The following is a 17,385-nucleotide window of genomic DNA, read 5'->3' as shown; positions in this document are numbered from 1 at the left end:
TTGCACTGTTGTCAGCCCTGTCCTACATATCCTGTCACTGTTGTCAGCCCTGTCCTACATATCCTGTCACTGTTGGCATCCATAGTAGCAGGTCATGGAAGTGACTGGATGATTGGAGTGTCCAGGATCTCACCGTACATCAGCCTAGCTTAGAGAGCACGACGTCTGGTTATCTGCTCCTCAGAGCAGCTGGAATGAGGGTCTGGAGCTGAACAACGGGGTCAAACAATCCCACTCAACGCGTTATCTGTTTCATCTCCTATCCACCCTGTTGTGCAAACACACACACACACACAGTGACAGGACCTTGCGCCTCCCACGCTCCCATTTACGTTGTTGCTCAACGCAAACCCTCACTGAGTCAAACACGGCTCCCGGTGTTTACGGAAAATGTGAGAACTCATGTGCGAGGGACGGGCAGTGTTCACAGCTCCAAGTACCACGGAGCCCCCGCCAAGTCTGGCGGTTTCCTTGGTAATTGACTGCACTAGCTCCCCGAGGATTGTCAACTCCTAATGAAAGAAATAACGAGGAAGGGCTTATCAATAAGAAAAAAGACGGTTCATTTTCTGCATGGTTGAGCCATCACAACAACTCCGAATGTTGGTGGCCGTTGATAATGAGGTGACCCGATAGCTAAATGAACACCATCCTTGACATTTCATATTTGTTTACTAAAATCGGGAGAAATCAGAAAAAACTAATTTGACTACTTGTGTGTGAAAGCAGATTGTAGACACCATCTCAGGTGTTTGTAATGGCAGAAATTCAAGCGGCACTGTGTAGATTTGAATAGTCAAGAGATGGCGGTTACAATAAATGTATTTTGCTTATACAGATCATGATTTAACAAAGTACTTTGTGATCAGTCATAACGAAGGAGGTGCTAGCCACAGGTCGTTCGCCAGAGTGATCCAGAACAACCCTAAAACCCTGCCTTATATAAACTTTAGATCAAATGGTTTTTCTGAACTCTGTGATTGGTCAGCACTGCTCAGTGACAGTTAAGACAATATAACCCCCCCAGGTCAAGTGACCAAAGTCTTTTGATGTCACGACTCTTTCTCTAAATGAGGACAGTAAAGATACCCTTAATGAAACACAAACAGGACACAGGACACAATCTCCTCGGCCAAAAGGTCAGGGCTGCTAGATCAACTGACCCATCTCCCTTTAGGCCACAGAACTCAAACATCCCCCAACCTCCGTGCCCCTAGCTTCTCAATCAGGCATCATAACCCAACACCATAAATACCTTAAGACCAACTGCAACATCCATTTGTTTAAACACAAGCTCAGTCTATTAAAAATACATTCTTAGTAACTATATCAAAAAATGCCATCACATGTTGCAGACACCTGAGATGAGACTAATTCAAAATAGTGTACGCAACATCAGATCAAACCCACGCACAAACGTCCTCATTGTGGACACTCAAAACATCGGCATTCGTCACTATTGCGCAGTTTTTTGGGGGGGTTTTAACGATCCGGACAATCGGTTTTAGCAACCGCCTGGGCCGATCTGATTGCCAGCCTATTGTTTGTTGATCAGTCCTCACCACTCCAGGGAAGATCTTGCCCAGCTTCTCCACTGCTGCCATGGCCTTGGACTTCCCCCCAGCCAGACAGTCCTCAAACTCATACAGGGGCTGGCGCACCGGGTTGGAGTAGGAGATTTTGGCGTTGTCCACAAAAGTGATGTGTCTCACCCCCCAGCCCTGGAACATAAACAGTTGGAAGCAGAGAAAAACTTCAGGCAGGTTTGTGGTGTGTTGTAAATGTCACTTTGACATAGCATGTGTAGAAGCATACCATATAGGATGCTGATAGCACACTGTTGAATCCTAATCAAGGACTAAGCCCTCTCAATGGAGAGTCTCCACTGATATTAATATAACTCTCGGACCAGGGCTGCGTTTCCCGATAACGATGGATCGTAGCAACGATCGAGAAAACAACGAAACCATCAATATTTGTTACGTGCGTTTCCCAAACATGCTCACAAGGAGTCGGCTAATCTATTATGCGAATTTTCAAGAGACACTTTAGCTACGGTGTCTTTTGGAACGGCCCGTAAAACCGCGATTCGTCATACGATGGACTCTGCGATCAACTTAGGCTCACGACGCTTTCGGGAAACGCAGCCCAGGTCAGTCACCCCAGACTTTAGCCCCGGGCTCACCATGAGAGTCCTGGCCACGTTGCAGCCCAGGGTTCCCGCCCCCAGCAGCAGACACTTGGTGGACACCACCTTGTCCAGGTCCAGAGACGGCACCAGCCTCCAGCGCATCAGCTTCAGATTCAGGTCCACAGACGACTCTGCGAGTCTGGCGCACACAAGCGACACCCAGGGGCGGCCGCGTCACAAAGTCAGTGCGGTTCTTTTGAAAGGAGCCAGGAGAAAGGATGTGTGTGGGACGGAGCACGCGATGTACCTTTTGGGGTCCATGCACTCGCTGAGGTTCACCATCCTGGGGCCCATGGCCCCCTTGGGGTTCTTCTCCCAGCCCACGCTCTTGGGACATCCTGAGAACACGACGACGTTGAACACGGCTGTGTGACATCCGCTTTGAGGACCTTTCATATCTCTCCCATCCGCTTTGAGGACCTTTCATATCTCTCTTCCCCCCCCCCCCCAGTATCTGAATCCTATACATCAATATGAATCTGTCGCTTTAATCCTCCAATGCACTCTTTTGTCATTCGGAATTAAGTAACAACGGCCCGAAGTACTTGAGTCTTATGAACTGGGGCCACCTTAAACTGATACAATAGCTAATGAAAGTAATAAAGTGTAGAATATACTGGGCAAATCAACATGTTCTTTTATAAACTATAATAAAGGGTATACAAAAATAGGTAAGATGCATCAGGGCTTCATAGAACTTAATACATCACAGGCCAGGAAGGAGTGAGGGTCACACACTGCATTACCATTTAAATAGCTTTCATCCTTTGTGCCCTACAGATAAAAGAGGAGGTTTTGGAGTGTGGTTCCTCCTGCCCAGCCCAACAGGAAGATTACCTGTTTGGATGGAAAGCTCCGGAAGCTTGACCTGAAAGAGAATGCTGTGCTGAACGGCCCGAGTGCCCTGAAGAGTTCTGTCCCTGAAGCAGAGAATCTCCACCACATCCAGCTGCGCTCCCCTGACACACACACACACACACACACACAGAGTACTAAGCACACACAGTGTGTATTCAAGTCTATGCCCAGGACACTGGCCCAGTCTATAGCAACCAAATGTGAGGCTTTCCAAATAAGCAGAAAATACGTTTCACCTCATTACACAAATTTTCTAACAAGTTAGTCATGCCTGGAGATGACAGTTACCAGTGACGGCTGGACTTTTATGCAAGGAGGGAGAGTTCTACACTGGAATTTCTGTTCGTTTTGTTATTCTAAACTGAGTCACAGTTTACAGAGAGTGATAAATTAAGATGTTTAGGATTTACCATCGACTTGCAATAAGAATCAACAGATTCCTCAGAGGCCATCCAGGATGTTGAGACAGGGAACATGGATCATAAACGCCTACAGTTACCTTCAAAAAAACAAAACATGTGCAATATTAGAAAACGCAGGCACGTGAAAGTGGGTTTGGGCTATTTAGGGTTCTCAGCTTTGCACAAAGCAAGAAAACTTGACACTCGGCAGTGAGTACCTTCTTCAGATCTGTGAAGAAGGTGTCCCAGTTGGCTAGCGAGGCCACTTGGACGGCCTCGGCAGTGTACTTTACCAGGAAGTAGGGAACTGCAGTGGTCCCACTGTCAGTGCAGAGAGCATCGTAGGCCACTTGCAAAGCTGCGATCTGCATGAGGTAGAATGTATGAATTCACGGTAAGTCACCAAGACCCTTTGAAGCATGTGATGACATATTCAATCGGTAGGCATGGGAGTCGACACATCCCTCATCATAGTTATTTTCACACTTTTGAAATGCTACAGTAGGCGCGTTGCGCTGTACATGAACACACACGAGTCACAACACTCCTGTGTTTTATCAAGACGACCATCCTCATCCTCTCCGACGCAGGCAGGCAGGCATACAATGACTATGAATGAGTGTCGACTTTGCAAAGAGAAAGAGTGAGTATGTAGGAGGACGAGACAGAGACGAGCAGCGGTCGCCATGTTAACCTCTACTTCAACTCTCTCTCGCTGTTTTCCGTCCATCCACCCTGACGGTCACAAACAGGGGAATCGTCAAACGGCTTCAAGGGGAACGACTGGTAGGGATGGGACGTAAGGCACTGACGCGTCGATGCTCGTGTCGCAAAACCAATACGCACGGTTTCGAAAAGTTTTTTTTGAGCTTGTATCAAATTACGAAACCACGTGATAGATGAGGTTCAATGCTTCAAACGTCACAAACTGGTTCGAAGTTTTGCCGCTCTTCTGAACCAGAGCCATAGAAGGAACGAAGCCACCGCTTCTTGTTAAAGACAAATCTCACATTGCCAGAGAAGCAGCACCAGGCATCGCTCGAGTTTCTTCCATCGTCATTATTATTTAGCCAAATCCGTATTGTAATAATTATAAATCCGTGCACTTGAGTGTTGTGTTATTTTATTGAAATGAAACGTAACATGATAGGACTAGGTAGGTCTATACAGTGCCCAGAAAACAAATGTTGATGATTCGTCAACATTGTCAACAGTAATAATAATTAGTAAAAATAAAGTCCCCCCAGTTCACAATAGGCCTACATATCACAAATGTTAAGAATTAGAAAAAATTAGTGTAATCTAGTTTAATTGATATAAAAACCGTATTGTATAAAGTCCGTCCACCCGCATCAACAGGTAACGGCTTTTTCGGTGGTGTAGCTGGTTAAAGCGTTGTACGACAACGTATTGATAATGCGAGTCTGGATACCCGAGTTCGCGCCCCAGTGCAGGGAACCTCGGAAGATATTCTTTAACTTTTACTGTGAGAAAATGACATAATTCTAATGGCCTACAGATGTATCACAACATTTTAATGTGTGAGCACTAATATCAGATCAAAATGAACACATGTAGCCTTAATTAAAATATTAAATAACGTAGAGTAGTCTACCGTCGGAGACAACCACTACGCCTCATTCAGCCAGTTTAAACGGCTGCTATATGACGCTGTTCATTTTCAATGCGCCGATAGTTCGGCTCTTTGGGCCGGCACAATCCGGAAGAAACCACTAAAGCTTCACAAGGCATCGTTCGCCCATCCATAACGACTGGTATCTTGCGACTCTGTAGTATTGTACAATCGGACAAAGCGAAATAAAAGAACAAACTGTTTTCATCATGTATAAAGGAGCTAAACCCCTATGAGTTAATACACTGTACCTGCTTATGGGAGAACGCCTGCTCTAGTGAGGTGGGCGCTTGCAGCAGCCTGATTGGATCAGAGAAGCAAAGTGCTGGGAAGCAGAACCAGTAGTAGAAGTGGTATTTCTTCAAATCCTGAAAAAGAAAAAGCCCAGATCACCACACTGAACTCAGTTGCTGGGAGAGACTCATCCTGAATACGGGACAACTACCCACCGCAAAAGTCAGCAAAATGAATCTGCAGAGAACGGACGGATCCTTCAGAGCGACTCCGGACTGGACTGCATCCCATATCTGGAAGGGAAAAGCACAGGCCATGAACCAAAGCCTACATTCAGAATCAGAATAGTGTTTAATCGCCAAGTAAGTGGTCACAAACAAGGAATTTACTAACGGCATACTTATATATACTGTATACACTGAATACTTTGGTATACAGTGTATATATATATATATATATGTGTGATTTTAATAGTACTATACAGTACTATGCAGAAGTCTTAGGCACCCAAGATTGTTTACACAAATACATTATTTACATTGTCTTATGTATACTTGTTTGTTTTCTGTATCAGTGCAGCATAAAAGTAAAATGTTGCCCCAAAAATGTATACTTTTTTGATCTTTTCATTCAATTATTTTTGTAAGCATTTTTTTCGTAACTTTTTCAAGACTTTTGCACAGGTAATGTACATGTGAAAATAACATTGGGTCTGCACAATAGATGACAATTGAGCATGACTGTGTACACCTGCTGTGAGGCGGGCATTGGACAGGCCAGCATAGAGTCATTACCTCCTTTGCTTCTTTCTCCAGCAGAGCTTTCTTATCAGATGATTTAAAGGCCTCCAATGTGTTCATGTTGTACAGGGTGCCTACAGCTGGGCAGCAGCGGGCAGGGGTGGGGCCATCTCTAAGACAAGTGAAGGAACACAACCAGATGAATGACTGGGTATCTCCCACCCCTGTTTGTAGCCCACATAGATTGAAGTACCTACACATCAAACGCACTGAACTCCAAAGTCAGGCGGGTGGGGAGGCCAACTGGATCACCTGTAGGAAAGAAAACGGGGCAAATAAGACAAGCGACACACTTGGGTAGATTACGCCTGGCAATCACTCACAGAGAGCTCATTTGATGAGAAGAATCCCACATGTAATGTAACCCTACGTACAACATCACGCAGCGTGAACGTGTGAACACACATGACCCAATCCACGGTTGAGTTATGCAATCCAGATCAGTGTTTCCCAATCTTTTTTTTTTCCCCAGTCATGGCACCCTTAGAAAAGGTTCGAAATGGTGTGGCTAGATTCTAGATTCGAACTCACCATTGTAGTAGTAACCTTTGATGTTTTTAGGGCTTTCGTCAAGTCTGTAGTCGTCGAGTTTCTTCTGAGTGAGCTGATGCCAGAAGCCGGCTTCCAGGGCACTGCAAAAAGGTGCAAACTGCAGCTTCGGTTCAGCCGTGCCTGTTTCAGTCGACTCAGAGGCCATCGAAATGCTAGGTCTTCTTCTCTAACTTAAAACACATGGGAGAATAGTGGTGGTTCAGACAGCGGTTCTTACCAGTAAACAAGACACAACATCTGTAGCCCTGATGCCAAGTAGTCTATGTCTTGGGTAGAATGGCATACATTCTGATACGTAATACAGGCACATTGCCGTGGTGCTATTTCATGAGCTCCGTGTTAATGAACGAGACTTTTTTTTTGATCAGCAAGTCTCATTAAACCCTGAAATACCCGTTTATGTTGGGAAAATGTCAAACAAGTCATAGTAATTAAAGAAGCTATTAACTATAATGACATGCGCCAGGGAGGTACAAACACTAACACACTCTCATGCTTTGCTAAGAAAAGTATGTTATGTTTAAAAAGTACGACGTTGTGTCTGTCAGACAAATCATGAATCATGGTTTCGAATGCTGTCACACATGGATGGTAGCATGTTAGCTGACTATGTTTCAAACAGAGATTGTGTTACACTGGTAGCCTACGACATCTGACATGCAAAAGCCCAAGTTATATACAGCAATCTAGAAAAAAAAGAAACTTGCAAAGCTGGATTTCAATCGTGTTCATGCTTTCTATCTAAGTAATGTTTCACACGAACACTTACCACAAAACTTGCTTCCTTATTCAGATCATATGATCTACCATATGGGTGTGACGACAGCACTTGCAATGCAGTTTGGGAGAGTCCACTCACTGGTAAACAAACAGCGCCAGCTAAATCAAGATAGACTGGAAGCTAGCTAGCATACTAGCTGTACCGTACCCCCAACCTCGGCGAATTTTTGGTATTGGTATTTTTGAATAACCAGTAAAGTAGTTCTACCGATCTACAGTAGACTGTTTGGCGTGCAGTAGTTCGTTGAATAAACTACGGCAATAGATAAGGTTGATGCTAACCGCCTGGCTGCTAGTTTAGTGCTAGTGAGTTGAATGTAGATTATGGGGCTTGCACCATTGAGTAGAAAATAAATAACCAAAATAAAAACAAAAAAGCGCAAACAACAAAACAAGAAAAAACGGACAGAAACTTGTATGCCCCCCTTTTCATCTCTCGTACGGCTAGCTACTGTACACTTTAGTTCGGAAACTACAACGTAGACATGCTGAACTGGTCTCTAGCTAGCATTATCTCTTGTACATTAGGATAGTATCCAACGAAAGAAGCGCCAGGACCAGAGAGGGTCACATGCTCGTCGGTTCACATTCCAGGTGACAAACTTAATGAATCGGGGCCTATCGGAGAATCTGGTGAATCGTGTCCTACAGTTCTGGTGTTTTGCTAAACATTTTCCTTTATTTGCATTGTGATTATCTGTTTCAGCTGATATCGATGCATTGCAGAGTAAATCTCTAGTATTGGGCATTAAAAAGACCATGAAACTTTGAAGTTGTCTAAGTTTTAATCAAAACCATAATCGCATAGCAGACTGCTTCAGACATTCAACGTAAAACATATAGCATAGGCCTATACATCTAAATACTCATACAATAAACAAAATCACAATTACAGTAACTTCACTGCTTCTTTTTGCAGATCGCAGAATATATGTATGTTTGACACGTAGTGGAACGCAGAATTCTTGATGTTCCTGCCAGTTCCTATTAGCCAATAACCGCTTCGTTCTCGATAAGCTTGAAAAAAATAAATCGTGTATTATACATGCAGATAAAAGTTTCAAAATATATATTAAACTGGAAAACCACATACATGAGCTACATATCACAGTTTTGTCTACAGTCATATTCAAATCTGAATCACCGAGTCACGGAATCATTTGACCAGATACACTTTTGTGCAAAACATTTCGGTTGAAAGACATCAGAAACCACAACATTTCTGCAAAGTTTTATGATGAACACACAGTTGACAGCCCATTGTGCAGTGCAATTACATTGCAAAGTAACAATACGCCTATGTAGACTTTATTTTGTCTTCATAAGTCAACATGAATGAAATGATCTAGTACCTCGGTACTCACAGGACACATTTCAAGAATGGATGTTCAAGATACTTTTGAAAACTCTTTTGAAATTCTCATTGCAAAGAGGATATATAAATGGGTTGAGCGTGGAGTTCATGTACCCTAGCCATATAGTGAACATATGAAGGTCGTGAAGGACACACGTTTGACAAAAAGCCATGACCATGAAAGCGATAAAGTAGGGTATCCAGCACATCATAAATGCTGCAATAATGCAGCCCAGCTGCTTGGCAGCCTTGTGCTCTTTGCGGATCTGCAGGCTGTGTATGCGCTGTCGAGAGTGCTCACAGAACCTCTGCCAGGTGTGTTTCAGAGTTAGGCCATTGGCACCGTCCAGTTTAGTGTCCCCCTCCTCTGGCCACGACAATGCCAGGGATGGATTGAATTCATTGTTATGCCGCAACATAGTGGTGTATCTCTCAACATCAGAAATTTGGGTTATCTCACATACTCCAGCCACGGAGTTTGGCACTGCGACATGGCAGTCGGTGACAGACACAAACAGCTTTTCCACGTTGTTGTCCTCTGAATGCTGAATGCCAACTGGTGAGACTGACAATGAAGCATCCGAGTCAGACTTCACTTGTTGAGGTGACAAACACTCCCCGTTTTCATATTTTGCTGAGTCTGTCAGTTCTGTGGTCCTCGACAGGCTCGAATGACAGATATTTATTTTGTCAAGTTCAGAATTGATTTCTTCACGCTCATTTTTAACATTGGAATAATATGGTTTTTCTAAAGTATAGTGATCCACCAAGCTTTCCTGATGAGAATACTCTGATGAAGCCATGTTATCCCTCCGACATTGATAGACATCGTTTTCAAGTGTTTGAGCATTGTGTGGCCCATTATCCCCAAAGGAATCTACAGGATTGATGATTCGCTCTCTTTCTCGAATGTGTTGTCTCACCGCCAAGTAAATGCGTGTATAAAACCAAAGCATCAAAATAGATGGCACATAAAAGTTGAAGACGGCGGTTATAACTTTAAACCAGGTGACAAACCTGAAGTCCGTGTCACATTTGTTCTCCATCTCTGGTTTCAGCTGGACATGAGTAAAGGACCGCCATCCCAGTATGGGGAGGATCCACGTCATGGAGAGGAGCCAGGCACCTGTGATCATGACACTGGCCTTGCCTCTGGTGCGATACTTCAGGTACTTCAGCGGCTGGCGCACCGACCGATATCGATCCAGGCACAAGATGAACAGGCTGAAAATAGATGCTGTGCTGGCAACATAGTCCATGATTAACCAAAATTGGCAGACTATGCGACCGAGTTTCCATTCATCCTCCAGCAGGTAGACCAGGTTCAGGGGCATCACAGTGGCTCCAACAATGAGGTCTGCCACAGAAAGGCTGACTATGTAGAGGTTGCCCACAGTGTGTAAAGTCTTCTCCTTCTTCACAGCATAGAGGACCAAGATGTTCATGATCACCGTTAACAGGGACAGGCTGCCCAGGGACACTCCTAAAAGGGCCTTGTTAAAGTGGTGCAAGGAGATGGTGGAGTTGTACAGCAGTGTCTCATTGGAGCCTGCCGAGCTGCAAGTACTGTTGCAAGGATGGTCTGTGGTCACTTTGGATGCAGACTCCATCATGGCAGCCAGTCACCTCCAGGTGTCCTCACATGATGATATGGTTGTTGAAACTGACTTCTGAGCAGATTTTGCCAACAACTACAATAAAGAAGAAAAGGGAGCACCATTATGTGACGCAGAAATGATTTATGTTAAATGCACGGTTCAAATCTGTTTTATAAACAATAATACTGGCTAACAACAAGAACAACACGAAGACCCGGAGAATCTGAATTGTATTTTTCCATTTACACCCATGTGAGAATTTCTGTTGACATGGTTTTTAAAATAATTTACTCCACAGAACAGTATAGGGCATTGATATTCAAAAATGAATAGAGCTTGTCTGTTGCTATGGAGCAGTCTAGGCAGAGCCATCAGAACTAGAATGTCTCTGCATTTATGTTTCTAATTAATGCAGTTTCAATTGATTGATATCACAATCTTCATGTTTATGCGCTTATCCTTGTCCTCAAGGAACCTGTTAGCCTACTCATTCTATACAGATTATGATTAATGCTGGGCTTTAAATTATTCTCAATCACTGACAAATAACTAATATTGAGTTACATATGGCCGCCCAGAGTTGCAGGGAGTGCTAGTCACTATCTGAACAAAATAATTCACTTTCATTATCCAAGTATACCTGTAGGCCCTGCAATAACAAACGCTCCACAGTTGTATAGATAATTTCTCAGTTAAAAACCATTCCCACTTTAAACTTCCTCGTATTAAATACAGTATAATACACAGGATTTCGAACACTAGCGTCTGCAAAGACTTCTGTTTCGACTTGTACCTTTTCATGAAGTTTATTGTTGCATATGTGCTAGAAGCTTAGATGTTGTTATTTTTGTTGTTTACCGGTTACAATACCGACTGTTCATTGACCATGCACACCGAACCACTGTTCGATAGGCTATGTAAATCCGTGTATCATTCGTTCTTTCATTTTTCAATTGATAAACCAAAAAACAAAAATTATTCGTTTTTCCGTTATTCAATTGAGAAACGAAAAACGGGAAACGAAAAACGATTGTTTTTCTTGTTATTCAATTCAGAAACCAAAATCAAAAAAAAACAAATCAAAAAACGGGGCACTGACCCAAAATGATTTAGAAATTGTGTTTTTGGTGACCCGGAAGTTGTTACTCATACGCCCGTTGGCTGCGCGCAGTTTGCAGTGTAACCAGAGCGAGAAACCATGGAAACGAGCGTCCACCAGAAAACACAAGGAAGAATGTAGATAGATCCCAAACTTGAAATGGAATGTTTGCACTTTCAGTGTATATTTTGTTGTATGTATTGTACTTGTGTTTTTCATGCCAACAATGTTAATAAAATGATCAAATGCATTCAGTGGCACTCATAATTTCTCTTATTTTCACCGAAAATGTGGTTAGTGGAAATTCTGATTGTTACCATAGCCACATTGGCTGGCGATCAAAAAAGTTAATTTACAATCCTGATGACAACCGAAAAAATCGGCAGGACCTTCCAGGTTAGCCTATCTATTTTGCCTATAAACCCAGCGCTGCGCTAAGAGCCACTTTGAGTAACAGTGGTGTCGACACCATGGCCGCACGTTAAACAATATAAAACTCCATGATTGTTTGAGTAGGCTATCTAGATTAAGAGACATTAGTGGAATACACGAAGAAGTCATTTGGGTCACAAGTTCCGGGTCACCCAAAACAACATTTCTAAATCATTTTCGGTCAGTGCCCCGTTTTTGGATTTGGTTTTTGGATTTTGGTTTCTCAATTGAATAACAAGAAAAACAATCGTTTTTCGTTTCTCGTTTTTGGTTTCTCAATTGAAAAATGAAAGAACGAATGATACACGGATTTATGTAATCTTTTTTATCCTTGATTTTTAATGTGTGACAGTAGCATGGGTCGGTTTGGATAAAAGCGTTGTGAATACAATGTATGCTAAGCATAAATGTAAATGTAAGTTTAGGCTAGGTTGTAGCCACTTCTGAAATGCAATAAAACTACGAATTTGGAGTAGCAATTTAGTGACTATATACTTTCACATTTCATTTACCGATAGCCATTCTTCGCAATCACAATTTAAAACAACATTCTTTCTATTTTAGTTTATGCCACAAAAAGCTGCCACCTGTGGAATCCCTCATGATAGCCCATGCCAACTAAATCTTGACAGCCTTTCCTGTACATTGTACTAATTTTGCTACAGCGCCATGATCATAAAAAATGACTAACTGTAGCTAAAATGACTAACTGTAACTACATTTGAACTAAATGATAAAAGTAGCTCACGTATTCAATCGAAACCGACCTATTGCAAAGGAATTTGACAACGTTTCCTTACCATTGTCCAAATGTCGTAAATGTAAACAATTACAAATTACTCACCAAATACTAGAAGTAGAATCTTTGACTAAACCTCGAACAGGTTCTCCGTAAAGATTATTGCTGATGTTTCAATTGATGGTAGGGTAAAGTCTGCTGCGAGCTTGCGGCACCACACACCCATCTTTACTTAAGAAGGGTGTGACCTCTTCACGCTCTGTCCCTTAAACTGTCGGCAACCTATTGCAGTTCCATAAATTACTATAAACCAAAACATCCATGGTTGAACTGACCCTATTCTATGGTTATTAAATGTGTTTACGGTACCGGTGACTTTTACACTAAACAGAGTAGCATAAGCAGTGTATCAGGATGTTGTCTCTATGTGACGATTCCTATTTCCCTAACAGCATCACTGTCCAGTGTGAACATCATAATGGGTTTATCCATGATTCCTAACTTCCTCCTCCCAGTCATGTCTGATTAATGCCATACCCGTGGGAGTCAGGTGGCTGAGTGGTGAGGGAATCGGGCTAGTAATCTGAAGGTTGCCAGTTCGATTCCCGGCCGTGCAAAATGACGTTGTGTCCTTGGGCAAGGCACTTCACCCTACTTGCCTCGGGGGGAATGTCCCTGTACTTACTGTAAGTCGATCTGGATAAGAGCGTCTGCTAAATGACTACATGTACATGTAATACCCGATATCTTATTGTTGTGGACCTCTGTGTCAATGTAAGTGTTTGAATTAATCACATGGGGACCATACCAGACTAGTGGAAGTTAAGTTCAGATATTAGATTCCCTGTAACTGATGCTTGGACGACTATGCAAATTTACATCTTAACTGTGTGTGTGTGTTTGTATTAATCACGTTGAAGCCATATCCGAGTACTGGATAATGTGGTTGTTGACAAATTACACAAATCACACAAATGTCTTCACTTAGTTTGTGCACCACACTCATGTCAGCTGTATGCATGTAATGATAGGATTCCTTAATTATAAATGACTGTCCCTCCCTTGGTTTACATGGGTGCAGGATCATAGTTTCTATTATAATAGAATAGAAAACTCAGTTGAGTTCAAAATCCAAAACTTGTCAGAGCTCTTTGAGTTAAAAAGAAGTAATTGGACATAACAAAATGAGGCTGTAATATTTCACAGTGTATGCTTTTAAATAAGAGATATATATCAAGGGCCAGTGAACGGAGAGCAATCAATACACGCTGTCAAACAGGCAGGTCACACCTTGGTGAATATATTTATATTACCGGTAATCATGGTCAATAAACAAATGAAAAGATAGAGTGTGGTTACTTCTACCGCATTCACCACAAACACATGAATAGATCATTGAGTTAGTCGAGTTGTGATTTACTGTAAGCCGTCTTTACAATCCAACAGAACAAAAGTTTCATAATAACGTAAAGTAGGGAATGTTTGATAAGTTTGGGATGTTGAACTCCTGTCTCTGTCCACCATCTTTATTGAGTTCTACCTAGAAGGTCAATGCTGACATCTGCTGGTTGTATACCTCACCGACTGAGGTCAGATACTGTAGTACTTGTTTGAATCTGGAGCACAATGCACAGTAGACTCCCTATGGCCATCAAATGTGTTTTGAGAAGATGAGTATTTCCCTGAGAGTTTAATATCTCCTATATTCCTCTAAATAGTAAATAGACACTTGTCATGTGAGGTGATAGAGTTGTGTAATCTCACCCCCCACATTGACTCTGCTGTGATGCCCACGCCTTTTCTCTTTATATACTGTTCTTATATACTGTTTTTATATACTGTCCTTATATACTGTTCTTATATACTGTTCTTATATACTGTTCTTATATACTGTTCTTATATATTGTCCTTATATACTGTTCTTATATACTGTTCTTATATACTGTTCTTATATACTGTTCTTATATATTGTCCTTATATACTGTTCTTATATACTGTTCTTATATACTGTTCTTATATATTGTCCTTATATACTGTTCTTATATACTGTTCTTATATATTGTTCTTATATACTGTTCTTATGTATTGTCCTTATATACTGTTCTTATATACTGTCCTTATATACTGTTCTTATATACTGTTCTAATATACTGTTCTTATATACTGTTCTTATATACTGTTCTTATATACTGTTCTTATATATTGTTCTTTATTGTAGAATATTCAGATCAAAGGAATCAGCTGAATAAGACAATAAGACCACTGCTACGCTGACGACACGCAGCTGTACCTGTCGTTCCCCCCGACCGATCCGGGGATCTCAGCTAGGATTGAGGCCTGCCTCACAGACATCTCCGCCTGGATGACCGAGCACCACCTCCAGCTGAACCTCGCCAAAACAGAACTTCTCATCATCCCGGCTAAACCCTCCATCTCCCACGATCTCTCAATCACCCTGGGATCTGCGACGGTGACCCCTTCATCCTCTGCCAGGAACCTTGGGGTTACCATGGACGACGAGCTCTCCCTCACGGCCCACATTGCTGCGGTCTCCCGGTCGTGTAGATTCACCCTCTACAACATCCGGAAGATCAGGAGATACCTGTCTGAGCACTCCACCCAGCTGCTAGTCCAAGCACTTGTCCTCTCCAAGTTGGACTATTGCAACTCGCTGCTCGCTGGTCTCCCAGCATGTGCAACCCGCCCTCTCTAGAGGATTCAGAACGCAGCGGCCCGCCTGGTCTACAATCTACCCAGACGCTCCCATGTTACCCCGCTCCTCATCTCTCTTCACTGGCTACCTATCATGGCCCGTATCAGATTCAAGACCCTGGTATTGACCTTCCGAGCAGTGAACGGGACTGCACCCGTCTACATCAAGTCTCTCCTGCAGCCTTACACCCCCACCCGTCACCTACGGTCTTCTTCAGACAACCGCCTGGTGGTCCCACCGCTCAAGACCGCCCGGTCCCAACACAAGCTCTTCTCCTGTCTGGCCCCCCAGTGGTGGAATCAACTCCCCACCTCCATCAGAGACACTGACTGTCTCTCCACCTTCAAGAAAAGGCTCAAGACGCACTTGTTCCAGGAGTACAACGGTACTTAGGAATGGTTCGCTTGACCCGATGTTAGTTTCCTCAAGGATCACAATGACTCTTGCTTAGAGACTTGTTGCTCTTGTGGTTAGTGGTAACTGACTTAAATTTTTGTACTCGCTGTGATATATTGTTTTTATTATTGTTGCTTGCTTTTTTCCACAGGTACACTTGCACTTATAGCAGTTCATGTTGTTTAATTGTAAGTTGTTTAACTACATGCTCTTATGGTTCTTCCCTTTGGCACTTATTTTGGTTGTTCACAATGTGTGCTTCATGTTTTGGCTACTCGCAATGTTTTGTGGCTATCTCGTTGTTATGATCAGTGACCTATGCACTTTGTAAAGCTCTCTCTTGGAAGTCGCTTTGGATAAAAGCGTCTGCTAAATGAATAAATGTAAATGTAAGACATGAAGGAAAGTGGAGAGTAGGATTCCATCACCAACACATCATGGGACTATTGCATTGAGTTTGGTATTTTACAGTACACAGGGTCTGACAATTATAGTTCTAATTTGATTTCTATTCTCCATGAATATAGTTTAATATCTCCTATATTCCTCTAAATAGTAAATAGACACTTGTCATGTGAGGTGATAGAGTTGTGTAATCTCACCCCCCACATTGACTCTGCTGTGATGCCCACGCCTCTTCTCCTTATATACTGTTCTTATATACTGTTCTTATATACTGTCCTTATATACTGTTCTTATATACTGTTCTTATATACTGTTCTTATATACTGTTCTTATATATTGTCCTTATATACTGTTCTTATATACTGTTCTTATATACTGTTCTTATATACTGTTCTTATATATTGTCCTTATATACTGTTCTTATATACTGTTCTTATATACTGTTCTTATATATTGTCCTTATATACTGTTCTTATATACTGTTCTTATATATTGTTCTTATATACTGTTCTTATATATTGTCCTTATATACTGTCCTTATATACTGTCCTTATATACTGTTCTTATATACTGTTCTTATATACTGTCCTTATATACTGTTCTTATATACTGTTCTAATATACTGTTCTTATATACTGTTCTTATATACTGTTCTTATATATTGTTCTTTATTGTAGAATATTCAGATCAAAGGAATCAGCTGAATAAGACATGAAGGAAAGTGGAGAGTAGGATTCCATCACCAACACATCATGGGACTATTGCATTGAGTTTGGTATTTTACAGTACACAGGGTCTGACAATTATAGTTCTAATTTGATTTCTATTCTCCATGAATATAGATTACTATTCAAAGCCCCTTACCTGTTGCAAGCATTTCAAAGACATTCCGATAGATGGCAGTAAATGTAACTTAATATTTTAATGGAATAGTGATGTCCAGAGAACATTTTCAATGAAACTGATTGTACTTAAATTGTACTCCCAAAAACTTCTCAATCTTGCAACGATTTAACAATGTTTCAATGCCCCCGCAAAAAGTGTCACGACAATAAACAGGGAGACAAAAATGGAGTGGCACAAATTTGAAATGGTAATTTCTATTTATCAGCACAGTGAGTATTCATTGGCCGAGACAGAGTGGCTGGGGAGTCTGGTTTGACCTGTTCCTCGGATTGGCCCGAAATAGTCAGAGGCAGT

The 17,385-nt window shown here is 42.0% G+C and overlaps 2 protein-coding genes and 1 long non-coding RNA gene across 3 annotated transcripts; 1 reads left to right on the top strand and 2 right to left on the bottom strand.

Annotated features, from left to right (window-relative positions):
• Positions 1-1,369: 1,369 nt before the first annotated feature.
• atg7 (ATG7 autophagy related 7 homolog (S. cerevisiae)) lies at positions 1,370-7,588 on the bottom strand. Its single transcript, XM_062459515.1, has 12 exons — positions 7,439-7,588; positions 6,649-6,839; positions 6,315-6,369; positions 6,112-6,229; positions 5,533-5,610; positions 5,335-5,451; positions 3,669-3,815; positions 3,460-3,548; positions 3,029-3,150; positions 2,439-2,529; positions 2,186-2,330; positions 1,370-1,721 (listed from the first exon to the last, which is right to left on the bottom strand). The coding sequence occupies exons 2-12, from the start codon at positions 6,812-6,814 to the stop codon at positions 1,401-1,403; spliced, it is 1,449 nt and encodes a 482-aa protein (XP_062315499.1). The 5' UTR covers positions 6,815-6,839; positions 7,439-7,588; the 3' UTR covers positions 1,370-1,400.
• Positions 7,589-7,925: 337 nt separating this feature from the next.
• Positions 7,926-10,660, top strand: LOC134019056 (uncharacterized). Its single transcript, XR_009929974.1, has 3 exons — positions 7,926-8,043; positions 9,862-10,116; positions 10,227-10,660. It is a non-coding gene; the product is annotated as an uncharacterized LOC134019056 (long non-coding RNA).
• hrh1 (histamine receptor H1) lies at positions 8,231-12,986 on the bottom strand. The gene is made up of 2 exons (XM_062459502.1): positions 12,700-12,986; positions 8,231-10,494 (listed from the first exon to the last, which is right to left on the bottom strand). Exon 2 carries the CDS (start codon positions 10,414-10,416, stop codon positions 8,824-8,826), a length of 1,593 nt encoding a protein of 530 aa, XP_062315486.1. The 5' UTR covers positions 10,417-10,494; positions 12,700-12,986; the 3' UTR covers positions 8,231-8,823.
• Positions 12,987-17,385: the final 4,399 nt, after the last annotated feature.

The sequence above is a fragment of the Osmerus eperlanus genome, chromosome 1 (genome assembly GCF_963692335.1).
Source record: "Osmerus eperlanus chromosome 1, fOsmEpe2.1, whole genome shotgun sequence".
NCBI classification, from domain to species: domain Eukaryota; kingdom Metazoa; phylum Chordata; class Actinopteri; order Osmeriformes; family Osmeridae; genus Osmerus; species Osmerus eperlanus.
This window is presented reverse-complemented; position numbering and strand designations above follow the sequence as displayed.